This window comes from Microcaecilia unicolor, chromosome 10 (assembly GCF_901765095.1).
Source record: "Microcaecilia unicolor chromosome 10, aMicUni1.1, whole genome shotgun sequence".
NCBI classification, from domain to species: domain Eukaryota; kingdom Metazoa; phylum Chordata; class Amphibia; order Gymnophiona; family Siphonopidae; genus Microcaecilia; species Microcaecilia unicolor.
Genome location: NC_044040.1, coordinates 57,943,286 through 57,971,237, shown reverse-complemented (window position 1 = coordinate 57,971,237; position 27,952 = coordinate 57,943,286). Strand labels below are relative to the sequence as shown.

The window sequence follows — 27,952 nt, the reverse complement described above, 5'->3', positions numbered from 1 at the left end:
TTTTTCTGTGACTGGTGCGATATCTACTCCATTGCCATATATACCTTTGTCATCCAACTAAGGCCCTTTTCCAGGATTTTCTTCTGTGAACCCAGAACAGCATATCCACTTTTTCCTCATCACTCTCCACATAGTGGTTCTCAGCATCTTTCAGTTTTACAATTCCATTTCTAGCCTTTCTTCTTTCTCCAAGATACCTGAAAAAAAGTCTTGTCACTTCTTTTTTCATCTCTAGACATTTTTGCTTCCAACCTGCTCTTTTGCCAGGTATATTTCTCTCTTCACTTCAAGTTTTAACTGGTATTTTTTTCTGTGTTCCTCTTCTAGTGTTGTTCTGTATTTTATGAATGCTTCATCTTTTGCTATTTTTTTAGTCCCTTGTTTAGAAAACCATATTTTTTCTTTTTCATATTGCTTTTATTTACTTTCCTTACATAAAGATCAGTTGCCATTAACCTTTCTGTTATGTCCTCCCATCCCATCAGCTCTTTCTTCAGGTTCTTCCCCCATCTAGCTTAAATAACTAAATATTTAATTACATCTGTTCCTAACTCAAGTTTCACTGGTCTAACATTATATGATGTATTTTACTTTCTGTTAATATGGTTTGAACATGTTCATGCTTTTCTAATTGATATGGAAGCCACATTGAACCTGAATTCTTCTTGGGCTAATGCGGGATATAAATGTCATAAATAAATAAAAATAAATATGACTAAAGTCATCATGTTTTGTGTCTGCACTCTAATTTAGCTCTTTTATCAAACCATACTGGTGATGGTCATTACAGCCAAGGTGGTCACCTACCCAGATGTTAGACACACTTTCCCCATTTGTGAGTACTAGATCCAGCATCACTCCTTTTATTATGGGTTCCATCACCATTTGAGCAGAACGATTTGAAAGGCATCTACATCTCTCTACTTCTTTCTGATTCTGCAGATGGGACTTCACCAATCCTCTCCCAGCAACATCACCTCCCCTTTCATTTTGAACTTTCGGATATCTATGATGAGATCTCTGGCCAGCATTTATACTTCTGTTGGAGGTCTGTAGATGACACTCATATGGATGGAGGTTCTATCTTTTCTTTTGTGCACAAATTGGGTGTGTGCACAAATCGCTCACACAGTTTTGAGCACCATTTATAGAATTTGGGGGTATCTGTCCTCTTCTTTACCTTTCCGCCCAGAATCTCCCAACATCACCCTCCTCCTCCCACCCCTACCCACAGCACCTATTGGCATCTATCTCTTCCCACCAGCAGCATTTTCTAGCATCTACCTCCAGGAGTGTGTATACTGTTGTCATAACATGTATCCATGCATTACTAAACAGCTAGATAAACCAACCCAACATCCAAAGGAAAACTCACTTTTCTTAATTTCCAACTATTTATTGCAAATAAGTAAAACAACAACAACAACAACCATTTCTAAAGCGCTACTAGGTTTACGCTGCGCTGTACAATTCAAACATAGAAGGACAGTCCCTGCTCAAAGAGCTTACAATCTAAAAGACAAGAGAACAAACTAAAGACAAGTGAACAATCTAGAGGACGAGTGAACAGTTAATCTGATAGGGTGGATAGATTGGGGTATTTTATATTTCTCGAGCGGATTATTGCATGCAAGCAGCTGAAACGAGAGTTCTGCCCAGGGAGGATGCGCCCTTGGAATTGGGTGCTGATCAGTTGGATGACAGACTGCCAGACTGAAGGGATGGATATTGAGTGACTAAAGAGATGTATTTTAAATTACTTCAGAGGTGAAAGTTAAGCTTTAGTGGGAAAAGAATGTCTGACAAGATGGATGCTAGGTTTGTTACAAGAAGGATGTTGGGTATTGTGAAAAAAAGATACTTTGTCCAGATGAAAGAAAGGGTCAGAGGTTGTGAACAGCTTAATCCTTACCTCAAGATGGAGAATTCTGTCCTGCAGGGAGGGGTGCAGAGAATACCCATAAGGCTGAAAGTTGAAGAAATGACCAGTAGGGTCACAGCACCTACTTTAGGCTGAAGCCTTGACCTAGCAGGTTTCCCAGAGACTGGAGGAAATGGTTGACACACAAGGGATGATCTAGGAAAATAGGCATTCCAAGTCCTACCAGGAAGTTAGTGCTAGCTGAATTAAATAATACAAATATGGATGCAACCAACATAGCATACACAACTGTGGGGTCAAAACAGTGTGAGCACATTTCAGGTGCAAGGGCAGGCACTTCCTATCTCTTGTAACATACAGAAAAGTGCCAGACCTTGTGTTTGAAACATGCTTGTACTGATGGAGGCAGCAATGTCAAGCACCGAGAGAGTGGTGAGGAGCAAAAGAGTAGGCTCCTACCACTCATAAGGGTTAGAAATGTGATAAGGCCAGGACTGTGTGACCCACTCCATTTGAATGCCCCTGAACACAGATGTCACTTTTGTATTAAGTGTATTGTGTATACAGATTATAATGACTGCAGAGGTTTATTGTTTTGCCCATTTTCATTCAGAAATACAAAAATTATCCTAATGCCAGGTTTTGAAAAGCTATTGTAACAAAAGAAAAATATAGGAGCCATAATAATCTTTTTGTAAAATACATACTTGTGTATACATGCAGCTATGTGTTTATGTCGGAATCATTAATTCTTATCTGGGTTTGTAAGGATAAAGTGGTCTTTGAAATAATGAAATTGAGTGACTGACCTGTAGTTCCTTGAGAATTTTGTGACGAATCCTCCAAATGTAAAGGGTGCTCTACAAACTTGTACCAGAATTTTCTATGGGGAGACAAATCAGTGTTGTTAAGAGATGGTGCTAGTGCATTTGGTTTGTTTACTTTCATTCTCTCTATCTGCCTGCCTTCTCTGAAAACTTGCTTGGAGCCAGACTGTAGCAGCCCTCTCTGTCTTTTCATAATTGATCAGGGGATGACTGCCTTCCCTGAGGGTTAAGACGTGGCAACTTTTCTGTTTGCTCAGCATCTCAATGCAGTAGTTCAAACATTGTTCACACCAGCTGGCAGTGTAATGCCATATGCACATCTTGTCAAAGCAACTGTTGTCATGGATACTAGAAGCTATATGAAAAACCAAATCTTGATTCCAATCATAATTTTACTCCCTTTTATCGTCTATGAAATTTGATTGTTTAGGCTAATATTGATCAGATAAGATTTTCTGGATTAGTGCATTTTTTGTGTTTCAGAAACTTTTACACTTTCTAGGTATTAACTGAATGCACTAATTAAGGCAGAGAATTTGAATCACCTTCATTTAAATATTATTAACAGACTTCTATTTTTATTTCACTGTAAGCTAATGCAGCATCTTTAGCCTGTATGAAATAATTGTTGAAAATTCACTTAAATTAGTCCTCTACCTTTTGTCTGATAAAATATAATACAAAATGAGAATCAATGCACATTTGGAGAAGTAAAGGAAGGTATTTTGTAATTGAATTGATACATATATAATTTCTTTGGCCCCTATTTATTACACTGTTAGGTGAGTAATGTGGATTTTAACATGCATTAATTATTGACATTGAACTAAAAAAATAGTCACCTACCTCTCCCCCCCCCCCCCCCCCCCCCCCCCCCCCACCGATATGCAAAGATATTTAATCAGCCAATCTTGCCACTGACTAGTTAAATAGCATATCAATGTCTATTCACAGATATTCAGTGGGATATAACTGGTTATCTCCTGCTAAATAACCACGGCTAGCTACTAACCGGCTATGTTTAGCAGTTAAAATAGGCTGCATAAGTAGCAGACCTATCCTTTAGCCACTAAAGGATCGCTTAGGAACAGGAAGAATTAGGGGTTACAGAGGATGTGCAGACTGGATGGGTCATATGGCCTTTATCTGCCGTCATGTTTCTATGTTTCTAAAAAGTTAAGTGGTTAGTGCTGAATATTGGCTTAACCTGTTAACTTTTTAGCAGTTAAAAAAAGCCCTGTATCTTCAATGCCGGTTGCCAGAAATGGTCCAGCGGTGAACAGTAAACGTGTTGTCCACCAGTGGCTGAATATCGGGCCCCTAGTTTGTTTTAACACATATTTCCTACTAAATCTAATTCTATATAGTGCGCCAAAAGTTAGGCACCAATTAAGTTTGGTACTGAAATGGAAGTTAAGCACCAAAATGGAGGTGAAAAGCAGTAAGACACTTAATTGCAGTTAGCTTAGCGCCTGACTTTTCTAGTGTGAAATGGGAGGGGCATGGACAGTTCATGGGCATTCCCACTATTAAAGTGTGACCTTCATTGAAACTGTCAGACACCTAACTACTACATTTTGGTGTGATCATCTACACCTGCCATAGAGCAAGTATAAGTGGTGAAGTCTAATTGCTGACTTACACCATTTTTCTGTAATCGATTAGGCATGCAAATTTGCAATTATAGAGCCCTCCCCCCAATATTCAGCGATATTCAGTGGGGGATAACCGTCTATTGTAAGCGGCCACATCAGACCGTGTACATAGCTAGAATATCTTTGGCAGGTTTAAACTTAACTGGGTTTCTCCAAATATTAACTCATCGGGTTAAGTTAAACAGGCCAAAAATAAACCGGCTCCCTCCTATGGTCTGAATATTGGCCCCAGAATACTAGCTTAGCAAATAGATTTTGGGTGCCCTTAATTGAATTGACCCACAAAGGACAATTTTATAAACTAGGTGCTATCATTTACCTGTGCGTTACCTTCATACATCTTTAGCATACTAGCATGTACATGCATATTTGTGCATTTTTGTATTTACCATAAGTACATAAGTAGTGCCATACTGGGAAAGACCAAAGGTCCATCTAGCCCAGCATCCTGTCACCGACAGTGGCCAATCCAGGTCAAGGGCACCTGGCACGCTCCCCAAACGTAAAAACATTCCAGACAAGTTATACCTAAAAATGCGGAATTTTTCCAAGTCCATTTAATAGCGGTCTATGGACTTGTCCTTTAGGAATCTATCTAACCCCTTTTTAAACTCCGTCAAGCTAACCGCCCGTACCACGTTCTCCGGCAACGAATTCCAGAGTCTAATTACACGTTGGGTGAAGAAAAATTTTCTCCGATTCGTTTTAAATTTACCACACTGTAGCTTCAACTCATGCCCTCTAGTCCTAGTATTTTTGGATAGCGTGAACAGTCGCTTCACATCCACCCGATCCATTCCACTCATTATTTTATACACTTCTATCATATCTCCCCTCAGCCGTCTCTTCTCCAAGCTGAAAAGCCCTAGCCTTCTCAGCCTCTCTTCGTAGGAAAGTCGTCCCATCCCCACTATCATTTTCGTCGCCCTTCGCTGTACCTTTTCCAATTCTACTATATCTTTTTTGAGATACGGAGACCAGTACTGAACACAATACTCCAGGTGCGGTCGCACCATGGAGCGATACAACGGCATTATAACATCCGCACACCTGGACTCCATACCCTTCCTAATAACACCCAACATTCTATTCGCTTTCCTAGCCGCAGCAGCACACTGAGCAGAAGGTTTCAGCGTATCATCGACGACGACACCCAGATCCCTTTCTTGATCCGTAACTCCTAACGCGGAACCTTGCAAGACGTAGCTATAATTCGGGTTCCTCTTACCCACATGCATCACTTTGCACTTGTCAACATTGAACCAGTATGCTGCCTAGATATTATTCTGTAAATATGCATGATACACAATTTTACCCTGGCAGTGTGTATATCAGGGCCTCTGGCGATTTGTACACTACTGCTTTTGGTGCTGTATTAGTGGATGTATTTTATGCTATATTATTTTTCACCTATCATGTTTGACTGAAACTATAAAATTGACTCGTGAGGCAAGCAGGTCTGCGCAGAGTTATTTTTAGCCATCATCTATAAATAAACCACTTGCTTTAGAACAACATTGGTGTACCCCCTTCTTTTTGTTTGAATATGCAACTATCTTGCATAGTATGTGTTTGCAAGGGAGATATACCCATGAGTGGTGCACGGGAGAGACTCCCATTTATGTACATTACTTATAGAATACCATAAGTTATCCCTGCCACATCTAGATACCCCCACATATGCCAAATGTATAGCTGGTATAAGTGCAGGTGTCTAAATATGAGGTGTGCCAATATCAGATTACACTGGTATACTGTATCAAGACAAATGCTTCTACCGCCTACCGTCAGGATATCTAAACAGAGGAACTCAATTATAGAATTACCCTCACAATGTGTAATTTCATATTAGGGGATGGAGACAACTTGAGGAGTTTCCCATGCAGTTAACACAAATGTAATTAATGTGTATTAACTGCTTACAGTGTAGATAGTAGAAGGTACAGCTTTAGAAATTACTAGCTTATAAAGATTAATAAAATAGAAATAAAGCAAAAGAAACAAAAATAGGATACCTTTTTGTTGGACTAATTTAATACATTTTTGACTAGCTTTATAAAGCCATAATATTCTTTCTTTCCTAAGGTTACTTCTAAGTCTATCCACTTTCATTGTCATCCTGTGCTCCCTCATTCCAGAGCTTTCTTTTAGTTGAAATAGACTCCCCTCCTGTGCATTTATGCCATGTAGGTATTTAAAGGTCTCTATCATATCTTATCTCTCCAGCCTTTCTTGTAAAGAATACATATTGGATCTTTAAGTCTGTCTCCATACGCTTTATTTATTTATTTATTTATTTATTTATTTATTTATTTATTTATTCATATATTTCCATATATCATCACAATATGTGAATATGCAATCGGCATGTATACAAAAGGCAAAAATAAAGAGAAATATCATTAACAGCCTTTCTGTCCACAAGTTTAGGAAATTTTGGAATCCAAGAATTTAGAATTTAAAGTAAAACATATAGCAATAATTAAGAACTAGTGGTTGCAACCTCTGGTTCAGACCCCAGCCTGCATTTAGGGAGGGCACACAACATTCAATTCCACTCTAGCATCCAGAAATTGTTTTAACTGTTTTGGGTCTACAAATTGAAACTGTTTACCCTCAAGCATTACATTGCAATAACAAGGAAAACGTAATATAAGAGTTGCTCCCAGTGCTACCACCCTAGGGCGGAGTTCCAAAAAGGCCCTCCATCTCATCTGTGTAGGCCTTGAGAGATCAGGAAAAATACGAATTTTTGAGCCCCAAAACAGATTTTCTAAGTGTCTCAAGGAAAGCCTTAATAAGGCATTCCTGTCAGGCTCCAGCACAAAAAGTCAACCTCTGAGTAATTATCTCCAATGAACTTTCAAGGAAAGAAGTAAGATCCATTCCTTCCCCTGCTATCGGAGGATTTTCTTCCACCACTCCACCACTCCTGATGTAATAAGCCCGAGTAAGGGGAGGCAGTGAGTCCTTATCCATTCCAAGAATATCAATCATATATTTTTTAACCATGTCCAAAGGGGAAATTAAAGGCGATTTGGGAAAATTAAGAAACCTGAGGTTTAATCTTCTAGTCTGGTTTTCTAGGTACTCCAATCTTTTATGTAGGAAATTATTATCCTTACCCAAAGCCGTTTCTACAGATCCCATTTCTTGAATTTTAATATTCACAGTCTCCAAATCTAAGGTTTGCTGTGCAGTCTTTTGCGCCTGAAGCAGGGCAGCCTCAGAAAGTCTTTGTCAGAAGTATTCATTTTTAAAGTAGTTTGCATAGAAGTGTGAATGCTGTAAACCATATCCCATAGTGACTCTAATGTCACAGTTGCTGGTCTATTCACACCACTAATGGCTGGAGAAGGGTGAGGTTGATCTTCAACACAAGCAAGTTTAGAAACTATATCCTGAGGCAGTACCTTTGAAGCTGATTGTAGCAATAGTTCTCGGCGTTGAGATTCAGCCTCCGTTACTGCAGACACTCCCTCAAACAGGTCGGGCTGAGCCCCTTCGGCTTCCTTCCCTGTCAGAGCTGTCAGCAACTCCCCTCCAGGCTGGGGTGGAGCAACTCGGTCCACGGGGCTCAGGGAAGGCGGTGTACAGTAAGACTAGATCAGACATGAGCAATAGGCAATTACAGCAGTAAAAATATTCGAAAACAATTCAAAGTATGACATGGTATACTAGCAATGTCAACACAATACATAATAGAACATTATAATTGGTAGTGAAGGGTAAGGCAAAGTTGTAATATATAGATGGGTAAGAAAGTAAATGCGGGAGGTATAACCTCTCTGGTAAAGAGAGCAAAGATATTATCTGCTTTAAATCGCCAAAACGCAGGGATAGCCTGTCTTCTGGAGACCTACTTGTCTGTAGAAGAACATGAGAAACTTAAGAAGCAATGGGTTGGTCAACTTTTTTATTCCCCAGCAGCTGGGCACAAAGGTTGGGTTGCAGTAATCATTCATAAAAAATTATCATGACAGGCTAAGGTACTGTTTAGAGAAACTGAGGGGAGAATGTTACTTCTTGAATTGTCACTGTTGAGACTTGAGCTGATTCTCATGGTTGTTTATGGCCCTAACACTTTAAATACTGCTTTTCTTCAACAAATAGTTTCTGAGTGTGCACCTTATCTAGATTGGGGTCTGTTGGTGGTTGGGGACTTTAATCTGGTGCTAGATACAGAGCTCGATAGATCTTCTGTCTCACAGAAGAGGGCTGGTGGGAGAGACACTACTTCTCAATTTTGCCAATCGTTACATTTAATTGATCCATGGCATTTATTGCAACTAGGGGAAAGGGATTATACCCATTTGTCCTGGGCACATGATACTTGGTCTCATATTGACTATATTTTTACAGCCAGATTCTCTCTTTTCAATGATACTGTCTGCCCATATAGGGCCTTTTGAGGTCTCAGATCACAGTATGATCTGGATTGACATTGAGGCAAATCCATTTTATTCTTAACAACCTGGGTGGTGTTTCCCATTCTATCTATTTAAGAATGAGAACTTTAAGACTTATTTGATAGCTAAGTGGGAAGATATTTGTATCACAATTAACAACATAAAGAAGACTCCCCTTTTATTTTGGCCTGCAGTGAAGGCAGTGCTTCGGGGTCATATTATGGCGTATACATGTGTCCGGAATAAATGTATAGCCGGGGGCATTATTCAGCATCAGGCTCAACTATCCAAAGCACATACATGAGACATCATACCCCCCAAGCTAGAGAAGAATTCTATGAGGCTCAAGCGACACTGAACTCTCTTTTGCAGGAGCATACTTCTCGTATGTTATTGTATAGGAGGTATTTGGGGGTAACTATAGCTATTAATCTAGATTGGTTATTTTCTTTGAATACGCAACCTTGGATTCAGTCACTGGGGAAAAAAACTAGCCTTATGGAGAGCATATCCAATCTCCCTTCTGGGATGTATAGCTCTTTTTAACATGATGCTGGCCCCTAGCTTTTTGTATATTTTCCAAATGTTGCCTCTGTATCTAATGGCGTATGATGAGAAAAGTTTCCATCGTATGTTACAAACGTTTCTGTGGAATGGAAAAAAAGCCTGTTTATCTATCACTACTTTGATGACTCCAAGGTTGCACGAGGGTCTGAGACTTTTGAATCTGTGATACCTGTCTATTGCCAGTGGTTTGAGACACATAAATGACTGGTTTAGGGACAAGGAGTATTTTTTAGTCAATTCTTTGGAAATCAAATTGATTCCTAAGGTTCATTTTAAATCCCTACTTCATACCACTGGTGGGGTGTTTGCCCCATGCTTTTAAACAGTTTGGGCAGTTTTGTTGCCCTTTGTGGGCAGTCTGGAGGTGGTTCTGTCAGGAGTTATGCCTTTTTTGCCCATACAGAATAACCTGGACTTCCATCGCGGGGTAAACCCTTTTCTTGAGCTATGATTTGGCCAGTTTTTGATCGTGCCAGCTTCCTTGAGTATCGTGGTGATCAGATTCTCTTCTTGTTGTCTTTGTTCTGGTTCGAAATCTTGGGGGAGCGGCTGTTCGTCATTGCTCCATCGCCGGCTTGTCTCCACCCTTCCTATCCTTGCTATCAGCTGGGCCGGTGCTGCCTCTTCTGCCCTGCTATTTCGGAGGAAGTGCTTGTCGCAGATGCCGTTCAGCTGCTGTTTGCCGTATTTAGACTGCCTTTGGGCTCAGATTCAAAAGATGAAACAGGATCGCTGGCAAGAAATACACATCTTACATCCATATAGGATCTCTACCACAAGTCCTTGCACAGGCCACTGAAATGTTCTATCTTCGTTTGGATTCAATGAATACAACCTGCATAGACAGGTTAATTACCTGGTTCTCCCACCACTTGAGTAACTTTTAATTCCGCTACAGCTGGGAAGATTGGTCAGATTGTCTTACCCAGGACCTTCATAAGCCCAAACCAAAACTTTGTAAAAGAAGTTTTAGAAAAGTGCATGAGATTCTCTTACCATCAGAGAGGATACTGGATATTGTCCCTGTTGCCTTTTCTGCATTGATACCGCCAACCCCAGCGTGCATTTATAAATATCAAGATGATAGCAATAGCTCTCTTCTGAGTTATCCAGTTGCTACCAGTTTGATTAATGCCATCAAAGCAAGGCAACAAATGAAGAAATCTTCAGCATTTTAAATGATGTTCCCAATCCTAACCAGGATGATGAGGATGTTAAAGTAGAAATAAAACCCTCTGGAATGCAAAGCTCTGAAAACATGAATAACAGCTAAAATAAAAACCTTTACTGGCCGCTGTCATGGACAGGATGCTGGGCTTGATGGACCTTTGGTCTTTTCCCAGTGTGGCATTACTTATGTACTTATGCTTTAAGAACTAGTCCTGTCTCAGCGAGTCAAGATCTGATTCCTTGCTACTTATCTGATTAACTATTGTATTAATATTCCCTTCCCTTCTTCCTCTGGTCCGTTTCTACTGTCATTGTAACTGCTTCTTTAGTTCATTGTAAGTTGCTTAGGGGCTGCTTTATGTGGTAATAGGCGGGGTATAAATGATCTAAATAAATAAATCCTCTTCTACATTGCTGGGCCTGCAGGGATTACTGGCCCGGGTTCTTTTGATGGCCAAAAGAATCATACTCCTCCTCTGGTTGTCTTCAGAGGCCCCATCTTTGTCTTTTTAGAAACAACAGATGATCTTATTACTACAGATGCAGAGGTTTGATGTGCAAGACTTACAATCACTGAAAGGACTCCGATTTCAACGGATCTGGGAGAGATTCTGGTCTAGTTTGACCCCACGAGCTCAAAGTCATGTACTCAATTTGCCTTTCTGATTATATTGTTGTCCTCCCCCATTTTTTCTTGTGAGTACAATGCCATGTAGGGGTGGGATGGGTGGGAGGAAGAGTTGATTTTGTTGGGAGGGGGAATCGTAAAGTGGATCTGTTATCTATGTATTTTGGAAACGTTTTATCAAAGTCTAAGTAATATATTTGCTTCTGGTTAATAAACATGATCTAAATATAAAATATACTGTGAGGCCTGGAAGTCTCAGTTTTCCACTGCAGATTTTGGTATCATCCACAAAGAGGCAAACCTTACCAGACAGGCCTTCAGCAATATCACTTACAACAATGTTAAAAAGAACTGTTCCAAGAACCAAACCTTGCAGCACACCACTGATATAACATTCTGTTCTTCAGAGTGAGCTTCATTTGCCACTACCCTCTGTCTCCTTCCACTCAACCAGTTCCTAACCCAGTCAATCACTTTAGGGCCAATATCAAGGGCACTTAGTTTATTTATTAGTTTTCTATGTGGAACCATGTCAAAAACTTTACTATAATCTAAATACACCATAAGCATTGCACGCCCTCAATCCAAATCTCTGGTCACCCAGTCAAAGAATTTATCAGATTTGTCTGAATAGACCTGCATTTAGTGAAATAGTGTTGCATCTTGGGTTCTGTAATCCACTGGATTCCAGAAACTTCACTATTCTCTGTTTTAAAAGTGTTTCCAGTAATTTACTTACCAAAGAAGTCACACTTACTGTCCTGTAGTTCCCAACCTCATCTTTTTACTTCTGCTTTTATGAAAAGGGACCACATCTGCCCTTTTCCAGTCCTCTGGTACTACTTCTGACTCTAGAGAAGCATTGAAAAAGTCAGTCAGTGGAGCCACCAGAATTTCCCTAAGCTCCTTCAGTATGCGATAAGTGGCCTTTTTTCCCAGCCCAGCGCTCTGTCTCTTTAAGAAGTCTTTAGCAGCATCCCACCACGCATGTCAGGTGCCTTCTTACCTGACTTGTGAGCATGGGACCAGCAGTTTTTGTTTTTCTGAGGAGAAGAGAAGTCGCTTATTTGGTCTCTCACTGGTTTTACTTTTTTGTTTTGTTCATTATGTTTTCTGTTCCTCTTAGTTTTCCTAGTTCATTTTGCTCTGTTTTAAATTTCTTTGCTTTTTCAGATCCATGGGCCCCCTTAGGCCTGAGCTCCAGCCAGGTTACATTGAGCTTTTTTGGTAATAAGTGGCCTTTTTTCCCCTCACCACTGAGCCATTTGATTTGGCATCAGCTATTTCTCCTTCCATGTCCCAGAAGGGTTCAAGTAGTTTTAAGCGCTGTGCCCAGTGTAATCAGGTCATCTCTGGGACTGTTCCCATAACATGTTTCCAGTGCTTGGGGCCAGATCCAGCGTAAAAAGATGTTTGGTGCACAGTCTGGTCCATTGGCATCAGAAGCATCAGCCCTGATGTTTGAGGTGGCTCATTTGGACACTGGAAGTGCACCAATATTGAGGACATCTCACCTTGCCTTGATGTTGGACACTGTGTTAATGCCCTGGGACCAGTCTGCATCAGACCTGATAGCAAGGAGAGAGAAGGATTTGTCATCCTCATCGGTACTGCAGGGCTACGATGGTCAACATTGAGGCAAACCTAAGACGAGCAAGCATCGGTCCTCCTCAAAGCATCGTACATAAGTACATAAGTACATAAGTAATGCCATACTGGGAAAGACCAAAGGTCCATCTAGCCCAGCATCCTGTCACCGACAGTGGCCAATCCAGGTCAAGGGCACCTGGCACGCTCCCCAAACGTAAAAACATTCCAGACAAGTTATACCTAAAAATGCGGAATTTTTCCAAGTCCATTTAATAGCGGTCTATGGACTTGTCCTTTAGGAATCTATCTAACCCCTTTTTAAACTCTGTCAAGCTAACCGCCCGTACCACGTTCTCCGGCAACGAATTCCAGAGTCTAATTACACGTTGGGTGAAGAAAAATTTTCTCCGATTCGTTTTAAATTTACCACACTGTAGCTTCAACTCATGCCCTCTAGTCCTAGTATTTTTGGATAGCGTGAACAGTCGCTTCACATCCACCCGATCCATTCCACTCATTATTTTATACACTTCTATCATATCTCCCCTCAGCCATCTCTTCTCCAAGCTGAAAAGCCCTAGCCTTCTCAGCCTCTCTTCGTAGGAAAGTCGTCCCATCCCCACTATCATTTTCGTCGCCCTTCGCTGTACCTTTTCCAATTCTACTATATCTTTTTTGAGATACGGAGACCAGTACTGAACACAATACTCCAGGTGCGGTCGCACCATGGAGCGATACAACGGCATTATAACATCCGCACACCTGGACTCCATACCCTTCCTAATAACACCCAACATTCTATTCGCTTTCCTAGCCGCAGCAGCACACTGAGCAGAAGGTTTCAGCGTATCATCGACGACGACACCCAGATCCCTTTCTTGATCCGTAACTCCTAACGCGGAACCTTGCAAGACGTAGCTATAATTCGGGTTCCTCTTACCCATATGCATCACTTTGCACTTGTCAACATTGAACTTCATCTGCCACTTGCACGCCCATTCTCCCAGTCTCGCAAGGTCCTCCTGTAATCGTTCACATTCCTCCTGCGACTTGACGACCCTGAATAATTTTGTGTCATCGGCGAATTTAATTACCTCACTAGTTATTCCCATCTCTAGGTCATTTATAAATACATTAAAAAGCAACGGACCCAGCAGAGACCCCTGCGGGACCCCACTAACTACCCTCCTCCACTGAGAATACTGGCCACGCAATCCTACTCTCTGCTTCCTATCTTTCAACCAGTTCTTAATCCATAATAATACCCTACCTCCGATTCCATGACTCTGCAATTTCTTCAGGAGTCTTTCGTGCGGCACTTTGTCAAACGCCTTCTGAAAATCCAGATATACAATATCAACCGGCTCCCCATTGTCCACATGTTTGCTTAGTTTAGTTTCTCCAACTCCCCCGCTTCAAATATTCTTTCCGGCACCGGTGTCCCCCCCAAATCCTCCTCGGTGAAGACCGAAGCAAAGAATTCATTTAATTTCTCCGCTACGGCTTTGTCCTCCTTGATCGCCCCTTTAACACCATTTTCGTCCAGCGGCCCAACCGACTCTTTGGCCGGTTTCCTGCTTTTAATGTATCTAAAAAAATTTTTACTATGTATTTTTGCTTCCAACGCTAATTTCTTCTCAAAGTCCTTTTTTGCCCTCCTTATCTCCGCTTCTATAGGTTAGCCAGTCTGCTGCTGAAGACGCTTTTTGATAGATTTATTTATTTATTTATTACATTTGTACCCCACTCTTTCCCACATACAGCAGGTCCAGTGCGGCTTACATAGTAAAAGAAAGCATCTTACATGGTAAAGAATACAGTAAAAACAAGTAAATGTAGGAACAGTATTATAAATTGTGATGATCATAACTACTTACATTATGAAAGGCATTACAAAGGACATGTGAAAAGAACGTAATGAACTAGAATAGGGAAGGTAGACAAGGATATGATAGGTGAAAGGGAAGGAGAATGGTAGGGAAATGGTAAAGGATGGAGGGAAGAAGATGAGGGATTGAGTATAACATTGGGGTCAGAGTAAGCGTCAACGTCTTAGCAGGAGTATCGTAGGTGATCTGGTGGAATTAAGCTGGTCCATTAGGGTAAACTTGCTTGAAAAAATGGGACTTTAACATTTTCCTGAAAGGTAAATAGTTATAGCTCAGATGGGTTTTGGGAGAGCATTCCAAAGTTGACTACCCAGAAAGGAGAAACTGGACGCATAGTATGTTTTGTACTTGACACCTTTGCAGTTTGGGAGGTGTAGATTGAGGTATGCTCGCGATGACATTGTTCTATTTCTAATTGGGAGATCAATCAGGTTGTTCCTATAACTGGGGGATTCTCCTGATATGATCTTATGGATAATTGTATGGACCTTGAAGTATATTCTCTCTTTGATGGGGAACCAGTGAAGCCTTTCTTGAAGGGGTGAGGCACTGTCAGATCTTGACTTTCCAAATATAAGTCTGGCTGCCGTGTTCTGGGCAAGTCTGGAGACTTTTCAGGACTTGGGATTTACATCCAAGGAAAACACCATCTCTACTTAGCAGCTCTTGCAAAAGCATCCAATGGTCCAGGAAGCCAAAATGCTCTCGATGACCCCATCCATTCAGCCACACATTCATCTCCAGAATGCAAGCTTCTCTGCCTTTACTGTCGACGGAGGATTGATGAGAGCACCACCTGTAAACCTGTCTGCTTCACTTTCTGTCCCAGAGCTTTGAAGTCACTATTGATACATTTGGAGCAGTATCATATGTGCCAGCATGGATGAGCAACAAAGGATAATAGTCATTAGGCTTGATGAGTCTTGGCAAGCTGTCCATTATATCTCAAATTTTGGTATCTGGCAGACAGCACATCTCCTGTGACAACATGTCTGGTCTGCAGATGGACACTAATGTACACCTCAGAAGGGAATCACCAACCACCACTACCTTTTGACTCTTAGTGGTCATGGATCCTGTAACTTTGAGGATTTCAAGCTTCGGTCCCTTTTCTCCCCGGGATGCCCTCATCTCCTCCACTTCCAAGGCTGCATATCATTTCTTCAGTTCATTTAGAAAGCAGTTGAAGTCTTTATTATTTTCATAGATAAATATGGTTTGACTTATGTTATTATTTTTAATGCCTGGAATTCCATGTAACTGAGATGCTTCTTGTTTTGTAATCTACAATGAATCTATTTGGAGATATGGCAGAATATAAGCTATGAATAGAATAAAAGGGCAGGTGGAGTCATAGTATCAATCCTGCAGGGTCTCGAGATGTGAGTCGAGCTGTCCTCTTTCACCACAGTTCTTCTGCAAATCTTTGATGCCTCATGAAGCATTTCATCAATGTATTTCTCATTTGTGCATATGCTTGTCATCCATGCACCTTCTCTCTGTTCTTTCACTTCTTTCATGAGGGATTCAAACAGAAGACATCTCACACATGGAACCAGCCTCTTGCCTTGCATCACTTCACATTTTGTGTCTGCACAGAGGCAGAAGGTATAACTGGGGCAACAGCTTTGGTGACACAATGTTTCCTAGCCATATTGCAGTTGCAGAAATATTTGTACCTATTGAAAGAATTGAGAAAACTGAAAAATCCCTACCAAAGACGCTAACTTTTCCTCAGCTGTTCTGTAAGTTAAAAGCAGTGGCTATCTTCTTTTGTGTGAGATCTAACCCTCAGAAGTGCGGGAACTTTAAAAGTAATTAATTAGATCACCTTTCTTTTTGAAATGAAGGTGAAAAAGAAATCCTAGAACAACTAAGCAAAGAAGCTCCTTAAAGAGAAAATTGAACTAAATCCTCTCTACTAAGATAATAAGATAAGGAAAGAAAAAAGATAAATCAACATTATCCCAGCAATATAAAATTAGAATTTAAACAAACCCTTTCTTAAAATAAATCAGACATATCACTTGTTGCAATAAAGCCAACCTCCCCCCCCCCCCCCGCAAAAAAGTACCTTACTCCATAATGTCCTTCTAATTTGATGAAGAGCCTGTACTTCAAAGATCAATCCCTCCCACCTCCCAACACATATTATTCCATCAGTAGAGCAAATTGCATAGGTGTACCCCCTTAGCACCTCTCATTAATATATCCCCCATGCTCTCACACTTTCACACCACACACACACACACAACCGTTTACCATCCACAACCACCCAATACACAAACCCTACCCATCTACAAAAACTACAACCCCCAAGCTGACTAACCCCCCCCCCCCCACACACACACACACACATACACACAAACACCTGTGTAGGCAACATTCACTAAGTATTGCCCCCATCAACCAGAGCCCCGAGCAGGCCCCCCTCGTCCCATCTCTACCAGATCAAAACAACCAAAAAGGAAAGGAAAAAGGGGTCTGCAACCCAAACACTGGCAAAGTCACAGATAAGAGCCCCACGCTATGCACCAATAAAAATCTCCAAGGACATCAGAGTGACCATGGAAGCATCCCACCACATAGGGGAGGGCTCCCAATACTGCAGTGCAAGATTGCCACCATGTTAGTAGCAATCCAGCTGAAAACAAAAGCATGGAAGGTCAGCCCCCCACTCCCCGAAGTGGGGACCAGGTCCCTGCCTCAATGATATCAGAGAAAAGGCAAAGGCATAGTATATCCCTCCATGGAAACAAAGACACAGGTCACTCATGTACCTTTCCATGGAAACAAAGACACAGGTCACTCATGTACCTCCTGATGATCCAGGGAATGTAGGAAAACTTTCATCTCAGCCACAGTGTTATACAATTTGGTAGGGCCCTGATGGTACACTCAAACCCGTGCCAGATACTGCAGGGTGAACCACACTCCGCGTTTGAAGAACTGCGAGCAATAGGGTACAAATTCTTTCCTCTGAACCGCAACATTTGCCGAGAAATCTTCAAATAGCAGCAGCTTAGCATTCCTGAGCTCCAGTCTCTTCTTGGCATAATAAGCATGTAATAATGACCTCTTGTTGGCATAGTTCAGAAAATGAAAGATAACAGGACGCGGCCTGACACCTTGAGCCACGTGTGATTCCAGTCTGTAGGCTCTCTCCACAACCACTTGGCAGCACTCTCTCTCGAGACCCAGGCCCTCAGGCAGCTCCCATTCACAAAACCCCAAAAATCATTCTCCAGGACTGCTTCTGGGAGCCCGATGAGCTGGAGATTATTGTGCCGACTCCGGTTTTCATGGTCATCAATCCAGTCCATGAGGTCAATGTTCTTGTGCTGCAGCTGAGCTGACTTCTCCCTAAGCTGTTCTATGGCCATTTCTTGGGCCTCTATGCGGTATTGTCTGCAATTTTGGCAGCTTGCATGGCCATGTAATCCTTCAGTTACTACAAAGTGGTTTGAAATTGCAAGTTTGTCCTCTAACACCACAGTGACATGCTAGTTTGGTTGCTTCACAACTGCGTCAGACATGATGAGCACAGGCTGCTCAGGGCTATCGGCCATCTTAGCTGGAGTTAGCTTCCCGTGTTGATTGCAGCCACTTTTTTTTTGTACTCATCACCCATGGAGAAGAAGGCTCCTCTGGGACCCCAAATTGCCACTAAATCTTGTACACAACATAGGTGATTCACAGTCGTGTAACAGCCATTCTCCTGTGACAAAAACAAGGGATTTAGGGGGGAGGAGGTGAAGAGCTGCCCCGAGGTGAGTCTGCTCGCTATCCATGACTCCAAGGGTACCTGGGCCGTGTCCAAGTTGCTCTGCGTGCATCTGACATCAGACGCACGCAGAGGAACTTGAACCGAAGATCATTGAAGAAGCAACAGCGCGAAGGACAGCACAGGACTTCGGCTGATGGGGATTGGGGTCCCCCATCAGCACAGGTACTGGACGGTGGCAGGGGACGGTTTTCGCCGAGAAGGGTGGTCGACTGGGTCGCGGAAGGGGAGTGCAGTGGGTTGTAACACAGGGCCCTACTCCTCCCCTTGCTTTGGTATCAGCTTTCACGAGGGAGGCACGGTCCCAGGCACATCCTGTTGGAGGTGAGAATTATTATATAGGATTATTTGCGATCAAGTATTTCGCAAGAAAGGCTTGTAAGCCTTGCCATGATTGCTATTGAGAATGATATATGTGCCCAGTTAGATATCAAAAATTTAATTACTAATTTCGTGAACATGAAAGCACGAAAAGTTAAGTGGTTGTAAACCCTCTATTTGTTCAGCAATCCCACAAAGATGCACTCCATCTTTCAGCTCCTATTTTCTTTGCATCTTGTGCCACATGGGGGGAGGGGGCGCCAACTGATAGTCTGCAGGGGGGGCACCACAGACCCTAGGCATGGCCCTGAAGGGTACATACAGTTTTATAAATAAATAAATGAATTACTTGGTAAATTTCAGGGATTTGTTTAATTATCTTCTATTTGAGCTTCTGTTGGGAGCTTGCTTTTCACTAAGTTTTGCTTCAGATTTGGTGATTGTTAGAAAATAGGCACTGGAGGAGCTGGAAATATCTTTCAATAATTCATCCTTCTGCAGTAGTAGTTGTAGGTCTTTTATGATTTTTTTAAGTTGCCCCTATTTGGTTTAATCCTACCTATAACCCACCTGGTTCAGTTCTCAATCAGTTTCCCTGTTAACTCAAAGCTTTTTGATTTGTTTATATGTCTTGTCCATCTGTCTTGACTGCACTGTGTGCCTCTCGTAGTGCAATACAAATGATAATAGTGATAATAATGATATTAAACACTTAACTGCATCTTCAGACATGTAGTTAACCTCATTTCACATTAACAGCTGTTCCATAATTCATGTTAATGACTATTGCTCCACATTAGTGACAAAGCTGCTTACCTCTATGTTCAGGAAATTATCCCAACAATTACACTGGAGGTTTGTCAACTCCCATTATTGGCTAAGCCCAAACTAAACCAGTGTTTGTTTTAAGAAAGTTAAAAATTCATACACATTATGACATAAGTAAATTAAGAAAGTACACAGAAAAAAAAATGTTTTCAGCTTCTTTCTAAATGACGAATAATGTAAACAACATTGCAAGACTAAGGGAAATAAATTCCATAATGAAGCCATCTGGTAATGGAGTGATGTAGAAACGTGTCTAAGTAACTTTAGCATTAGGAAATTGTAAGAAGAATTGATTATGTGTCTGAGATCTATGAAGGAGTTTCACTAAATCTATCTATCTCGACAGGATCTTAAATATCATTGTGCAGACTTTATGTCGAATGAGTTCTTTGATAGGTAGCCAATGCAGTTTCAAGTAATACTCCTTCACTGAATCATAATGTTTTAGACCATAAATTAATCTTAACAGTCATGGCTTTTATAATCTATGGTATTACTGCCTCAGCATATCTGCCACAGAGTGGTGTCACCCAAAATACTGCTGTTAAAACATAGATACTCCAGTACACATAGGGGGTTAGATTCTATATATGGCACCAAAAAAAGGGCTAGTCTATAAGCTGCTCTGAAAGTTAGGTGCGGTTTATAAAGTAGCGTTTACGCCTTGGAATTGCACGTAACTTTAGGCGTGGCCATTTGCACCAACCAAAACGTGATGCAAATATATTTGCCTAAATGAGACCCATATCCCCATTATTCTGTAACAATGCACTTTAATTTTAGGAAAGCCCCCAATCTGCCCATGCTCCTCGCATTTTTCTGTTCCCTTTATCAAATTGCATGTAAATTTTAGGCACATAAATGGCAATTAAATGTAGAGTTCCAATAATTACTTGTTAAGCCAGTTATTAGCACTAAGCTTATTATTCAAATAAATTGGGCATGTGCCCAAATTTGCATGCACAATATTTGGCAACTTTTATAGAATTAAGGGTAAGAAGCATATCATGGTGCCATGTTTTTAAATGATTGGCATCTACTATAAGATGATGGGTGGCATAGGCCTGTTGGATTCAGTGAGTACAGACCAGCAGTGAGGGATAAAAAATGAGGGCTCTGCTTCTACTCACAAAGACTCAACCTCTGCCCTAGTTGCAGCATGGAAAGTGCACATTGAAGTTGGAGGGTTGATGCATTTCCTCCATTTCTTTGGCTACGCTGTCCGCACTTTGCTCCAAGTTGTGTTCCACCTGTGGCAAATGGTGCCTAGACAAGTACTGCCTGACATATGTTATGATGGTCACAACCATCAATTAGGGAAAGGTCCATGCGAAGGAGGCCGCAGAAAAGATAGGTGTGGAAAGAACATTAAGTACATGTGTGTCAGATACAATAAGCGCCTTCACCAGAAGTGTTTGCTGTTTATCATATAATGTATTTTGTAATAAAGATGCTTGTAGCACTTGATGCACATATACCTAATGCACATGCACTTGTCATTAAGTAGAATGATATTTCACACCTTCCATATGCATTAACTTTCTGTTTTTAATACTATACAACATCTTACTTTGTATACATGGAGACAGCACCTTATGAGTCAGTGTTCTTAAAAAGAACACACCTATTTTCTCTGTTAAAAAGGAAATTTCTTTAAAAATGTATAGTTGAAACACATTTCTGGTACATAGTTATTGTCAGTTATGACGAATAACTTGGTTACAGACAAGTTTTGGTCCAATTTAGGCTAGCTTATGCTTTTGATCTGCAAAACCTTAATGCAGTTTAGTAAATGGGGTCTTTGTTCATTAGTATTTTATTTTATAAACTGATACTGCTTCTCTGAGAGTCAAGTTGATCAAAGCAGTTCACAGAATAAAACACATAGACATCAAACATAACATAAAAATTAAGCCACAATAATCAAACGGTGTAGAAGCTACCTTACTAAAGTGTAGTAAGGTTTTGCTGTTTCCACATGGTAGGAAGCCAAATTATAGCCTGGAAAGTACAAAGTATCTGCCATGCATTTAGCGCACCCACCACACAGGCACTGTATTACATGCAGTGACAGAGTGAGTACCTGCAATATCTACTACTGCATTTAATGGGGGAGGAGGCCAAGGAGCACTAATAAAGGAAAAATGGCAGTCCCGCTGAGGCACACCTCTCCAACATTTCCTATTGTTTACAAATCTCACCTATCAATATCTAATCCTCGGCCACCCTAATCTTTATGTCTGATCTCTGCCCAAACATCATTAGTCATCTTTGACCCTGCCCTCGATGTCCAGCTTGCAGTAAACAACCGTGCTGTAACTGACAGAAAAGACCACTCCCTGCTCCGCACTGGTCCCAACCGATTCCCATCCATTGCTGTGTTAAGCAGTTAGCATGACTTCTTTACTGCTCGGTCTGTCAAAATAGATGTTAAATGTTAGTTTGGGTCAATGCCAATGTTAACGCACAGTAAAACTCATTCTAGCTGCTTAACACAGCTTAGTAAAAGGACCCCATAATAATTTAAAAAGCATAATTCAAAAATTAAAACACATTAAAAATAAAAATCATTAACCAATCAAAAGTAATAAGCACAGCTCATACCTGTCCATAAATCCCATAGTTTGATGTAAGAATTGCAACCTTGCTGACCAACTTCATTCTGACTATATTCCAATACACCTTTCTCCAAGCATCCCTCAGTTAACACTAGGAAAATAGAACAGCCTTCAGGAGTATCTGAAACTTCAAATAACAAGTCTTCATCTGGTAAGTCATTCCAAAGCTATGAAGCAATCACTCAAAAACCCTCATCCTAAATGTGTGATTGCAAGTTTTAAAAAAAGAAGAAGAAATAGTGCAATCATTGCATTTTGTTTGGCCAAAGGATAGTCATCCTCTGAAGTTTTAATCAGCAAAATTATTTTAATCATTTCTGTTAACTTACTTTCCAGATAATCTGATACTGATTTGTCAAGATTAATTACAGCTTCCAGTCACACTTAGTCTACTGCTTTTACTTCCAAATTGTAATGTGAAAATGCAAATTGAATGATGATTTATATGGGAGTGAGCATTTTAGTTGAACACTCAAAAGACAAGTTCCTTGTGGAAATAAAACTATTGGTGCAGTTTATGATTTTTCCTCTTCAAGCTCTTTAAACAAATTAATTTTATTTCCTGCAGGATTCTATATAAATAGTTTTAAATTGTGATGGAGTGTTATATGTGTTCAATTATGTGGATTTTTTTTTGTTCACAGAAGCAGTATAGTAAAAGCGAACCAGACTGAGGCCAATTAAAAATTTAACCCTAATATTTGAAGTATAGAGCTAATGCTGCCAATTAAAAATGTGTAGAAATGATTATAATATGGTATTTCTTTACTTTTAGGCACTCCAAGCAGCAAGACAGATTCTTTTACAGCAACAAACAGGTGGAATAAAATCTCCCAAGGGCAGCGATAAACAGAGGCCACTACAGGTTAGCTAAGCATGTCCTGCAGAAATGCCTTATTTACAAGAAAAAATGTTTGATGTTTTAATTTACTCTTGCCCATATACGTGTGTATGCATTTGTCTACAAATACGTGGCTGCATACATATATAGCACTGGTTTTCATCACATGAAGGAAATCCATGGTGGGCCTACGTATTGACTAGGGTTTGCAATGACAACTCACTATGGCTCCACTGATTTTAACTGACCTAACAGGTTGCTAAGGCAACCTCTAACACAGGGGTTTTCAACCCAGTCCTCGGGACACACCCAGCCAGTCGGGGGATATCCTGAAAACCCAGAGCAGCTGGGTGCGCCCAAGAACTGGGTTGAAAACCCCTGCAAAGTACATGGCATGCTATTAATTGCAGTATCTGAAAATTTGCATGTGTAGAGTATTAAAGAGTAAAGGTTATCAATAGTATTTTTTTTCTTTTAGTTATGACATGTTTTATTTCAAGTTGCCAATGTATTTAGCCTTGTGTTACAAATGAAAGCTTATGTAGTTCTTTAGTTAGGAAGTAGTTCACTTTTGAAGAGTTGAAACCACTTTTCCCTATAGTGCTAGGAGAAATTGTCCATATGTAGAAGTAATTGGAAAATAAATTGCATAAGGAGGGTATGTATGTGTACGTGTGTGCATGTGTGTGTTTTTAATTTGTTTTTTTATTAATGAGACTAATATGTTTAAGTGTAATTGTATCAAATTACAAACATCCTATCCTTTATCCAAATATTTCATTGTTATGTCTGAAATAACTTTGAATTTACTTTGTAATTTTATGGTGCCTGAGCATGTTACATAAATAAATATTAAAGTACAGATGGCCTGATAGAAAATATGAGAATGTAATGAGTTACTCCTGGCCTCTGGAAGACTACAAATCTTCTATGAGTTGTAGTACAGTATGCAAAACATAACTAAAGTAGAATAAAATAATCTCAACTTTGTAGTCAAAATTTGTTAAACCTAGTGCATGACATGATTTGGAAAATGAAGTTGTTATGTTCGTAAAGTAAATATTTAATATAGCTGTTTCAGGGGGGTCTTTTACTAAGCCATGGTAGTATTTTTAGTTGTTGGTAGAAATCAGCTGATGGTAAATGCTGAGACGTCCATAGGAATATAATAGGCGTCTTGGCGTTTACTGCCAGCTGATTTCTACTGCAAGCTAAAAACGCTACTGCGGTTTAGTAAAAGACCCCCTCAGTTTGGTTTAGTATCAACTACAAAAAATACTACAAGTGATGAGGACTTAAACCTACAATCATACACAAAAAAGAAAAGAGAAGTCCTTAAAACAAATGGAAGCTGTGTAAATATCAGAAGGATCCCTAGTTAATGGAAGGAAAAACTCTCAAAGTGCCCCAGGCTTACTGTCCTTCGTCATTTGCATTAAAAAATCCTTCCACTATAAACCATTCAATGCTCAAAATTACTTCAGCTTATATCAGTGGAAAATTCCTTTTATCCCTTACATTCAGTTTTATCAAAAAAGTTTAAAACGTATCTTTCCTGCCACACTGCTGATACCAGTCAACCATTTTCAGAAACTGTTCAAATATACCCATTGACAACAGTGGCACAGTTTCTCTTAGTTGTTTCAGGGTTAATGGATCTAAAAAAATAAAAAAGGGCAGCAATCAAAGCTCTGTCAAAACTCTACTGTTTTGCTTACTTCTGAAGAAATATGTTAGCCTTGCTAGCCCTTGCTCTCAATAAAATCCAGGCCAATGGCTCATAATAAGAGCTAGGCTTCTTAAAATCAAAATCATCTCTGATATAAAAGAGAGCTAACCTGTAAGAATCAGAGGTTACCTTTGACACAGTTACATTTCACTGTAGCAAGTGCTGAGCTGGCAAGGGAGGGGGTTTTGCTCTTGGAAACATTCCTGGGACTAGCACCTGTGAGAAGTTATGAGCAAAGCTGTTTGGGCTAATGTACGTCATTAGGAGGTCGGATGCAAGGGGGGTAAGCACACCAAGGGAGGAGGTGGAGCGGAAGAGGGCAACATGTCCTGTGAGATCATCTCACAGATGGGCTCTCAAGAGATTTTGTATATACTTAGGGCTTGAGAACATGTGAAGTCATTTTAATTAAACTGATAAGGGCTAGGAACCCTGTTGAGACAGCTGGGTCTATTGGAACCAATGAAGCCAAAATGGTATATAAGGACCAGTCTGGAAAGTATTAAGGTAGTCAAGAGGAGAAGAAGAACAGAGAAGGAAGTCTGCAGAAGGCCAGAGAGAGGACGTGCCATGTAATGCTGTTCCACCATGTGACTGTCTGAATTGCTTGTACTACTATTGGTAAGATTGTAATAAACTATCTTATTATATCTATTGAATACTGGGTTCCTTTCTAATTACAGACCTAGCTACAGCCTGGTCTATGCAGACCTGCCATGCGCAGATACAGGATTGGGGTAATTAAGCATCTAGAGGGGATTTGCAATTCTCTCTGGGATAGTACAGAGAGCCCATGGCTTCCGCTGCCCAAATGGGTGAGGCAGACCTAATTATATACACTTCCTACAAACTCCATGCATTCATGGCTGATTTCAGAAGGTTCTCACAGTGTTCCAAAATGCTCTCTCTCTCTCTCTTATAAATGATGTTAGATTCTCAACTTAAGGGACCATCAATCACAGCGTTAATTAACGGACCCCCTTCTGCACTCTGTTGATTAATGTAAATTTTTATAAAAGCAGTTCAGTAAAAACGGTATCACTCGATCTTGGCATTTAAACCATCAAGCGCCAAAGTTCTTAAACAAAAAATCCATTTCTGCTCTTGCTGTAACAGACAAATCTGATTAATTTTTTTGACTGAGTGACTAGAGACTTGGATTGAGGGAAAGCACATGATGCAGTGTACTTTGTTTATTTATAATTCATCTATGGGTTCTAGAGTGACTGGCTGGTTAGGAACTAATTGAATGGAAGGTGACATGGAGGCATATTTTCAAAGCACTTAGCCTCCCAAAGTTCCATAGAAACCTATGGAACTTAGCCTCCCAAAGTGCTTTGAAAATAAGCCTGAAAGGGTAGTAGTAAATGGAGCTAACTCTGAGGAAAGGGATATTACCAATAATGTCCTGCAAGGTTTAGTTCTTGGGCTGGTTCTTTTTAACAAACTGCCCTCACCAGCAAAGACAGTACAGAGAGCAAGCACAGTCCTCATTGAAGGGGCCGCAAAAATTGTTAACTCCTCTCTTGTGGAAGGGCTGCTGCCAACAACACTAAAATGAGCTGTGGTGCATGCCCTACTGAAAAACAGCTCCCTTGACCAGGACAAGCTTGAAAACTACCAACCAGTCTCTAACATTCCTTTCATGGCAAAACTTATAGAACAGACAACCTTCATTCAACTCAAAAACTGGCTAAATAAAAGCAATTGGCTAGTCCTATGTCAATCTGGTTTCAGACCTGCGTATGGAACAGAGGCAGTTTTTGCGTCCCTTCTTGATGATCTGTACAGAAACCGTGATGGGGGATCTGCTTCAATACTAGTGTTACTAAATTTCTCAGCAGCCTTCAACACTTTGGATCATAATAGATTTATGAGGCTGGCAGAAACAGATATCAGTGGCACGGAATTTACATGGTTAAAATCCTATTTGTCAGAGAGACAATAATCAGTTCTCTTCAACAACAACACATCATTACCTTGGGCACAACTATGGAGTGCCACAGGGATCCATATTGTTCCATTTTATTTAATATCTACCTCAAGCCTCTGGCTGAGCTGTTTCAGTCAATTGGCACAAAGTCCTCTATCTGTGCTGATGTTGTTCAACTACTCATGCCCGTTGAACCAGATCTACCAACAGCTTTGAATAAACTGTCTGCCTGTCTAACTGCAGCTCAAGAATGGGCAAAAAACAACAAATTCTGCCTGAACCCAAGCAAAGCAGAGATTCTTTGGGTACCAAACATAAATGGAAATATACCTGACTTCACAATACCTTTTGGGAAGTATGAACTCTTCCTAAAATCACAGGTCAAGAATCTTGGGATACTGCTTGTCTCATCACTCACTCTGATCCTGCAAATTCTATCAACCTTTAAAAATTGTCTCTATCCCCTGTGGCAACTATGAAATCTCTCTCCATATATTGAAAAGACAAGTCAGACCACAGTGGCCCATGCCATGATAACATCATGACCAGACTACTGTAATGCTCTGTACACTGGTCAAACCAAAGAGAGCTTGCATTAGCTCCAACTAATTCAGATTGCTGCAGCCTGATTGATAGAAGGCTGCTAATGGCGTGACCACATCACATTCTTCCTGCAAAAACAACACTAGCTACCAGTACTTTACAGGGTTAAATTTAAAACTTTAGTGTTTGGTTTTCAAGGTCCTCAGACAAAATGGGCCAGAGTATTTAAAGAATAAGTTAACCTTCTACACACCTTTGAGCTCTCTAAGGTCTACTACTACTACTACTATTTAGCATTTCTATAGCGCTACAAGGCGTACGCAGCGCTGCACAAACATAGAAGAAAGACAGTCCCTGCTCAAAGAGCTTACAATCTAATAGACAAAAAAAATAAATAAAGTAAGCAAATCAAATCAATTAATGTGAACGGGAAGGAAGCGAGGAGGGTAGGTGGAGGCGAGTGGTTACAAGTGGTTACGAGTCAAAAGCAATGTTAAAGAGGTGGGCTTTCAGTCTAGATTTAAAGGTGGCCAAGGATGGGGCAAGATGTAGGGGCTCAGGAAGTTTATTCCAGGCGTAGGGTGCAGCGAGACAGAAGGCGCGAAGTCTGGAGTTGGCAGTAGTGGAGAAGGGAACAGATAAGAAGGATTTATCCATGGAGCGGAGTGCACGGGAAGGGGTGTAGGGAAGGATGAGTGTGGAGAGATACTGGGGAGCAGCAGAGTGAGTACATTTATA

At 40.6% G+C, this 27,952-nt stretch overlaps 1 protein-coding gene across 4 annotated transcripts in view; it reads left to right on the top strand.

The window, feature by feature from the left end:
* The window catches only part of FOXP2 (forkhead box P2), a 997,693-nt gene that overhangs the window by 667,365 nt on the left and 302,376 nt on the right, over positions 1-27,952 (top strand). For all 4 annotated transcript variants that reach the window (XM_030215772.1, XM_030215771.1, XM_030215773.1 and 1 more), the window contains one exon: positions 22,944-23,033. In XM_030215772.1, the coding sequence (XP_030071632.1) occupies positions 22,944-23,033 (90 nt within the window). The remainder of the gene's footprint in view (positions 1-22,943; positions 23,034-27,952) is intronic.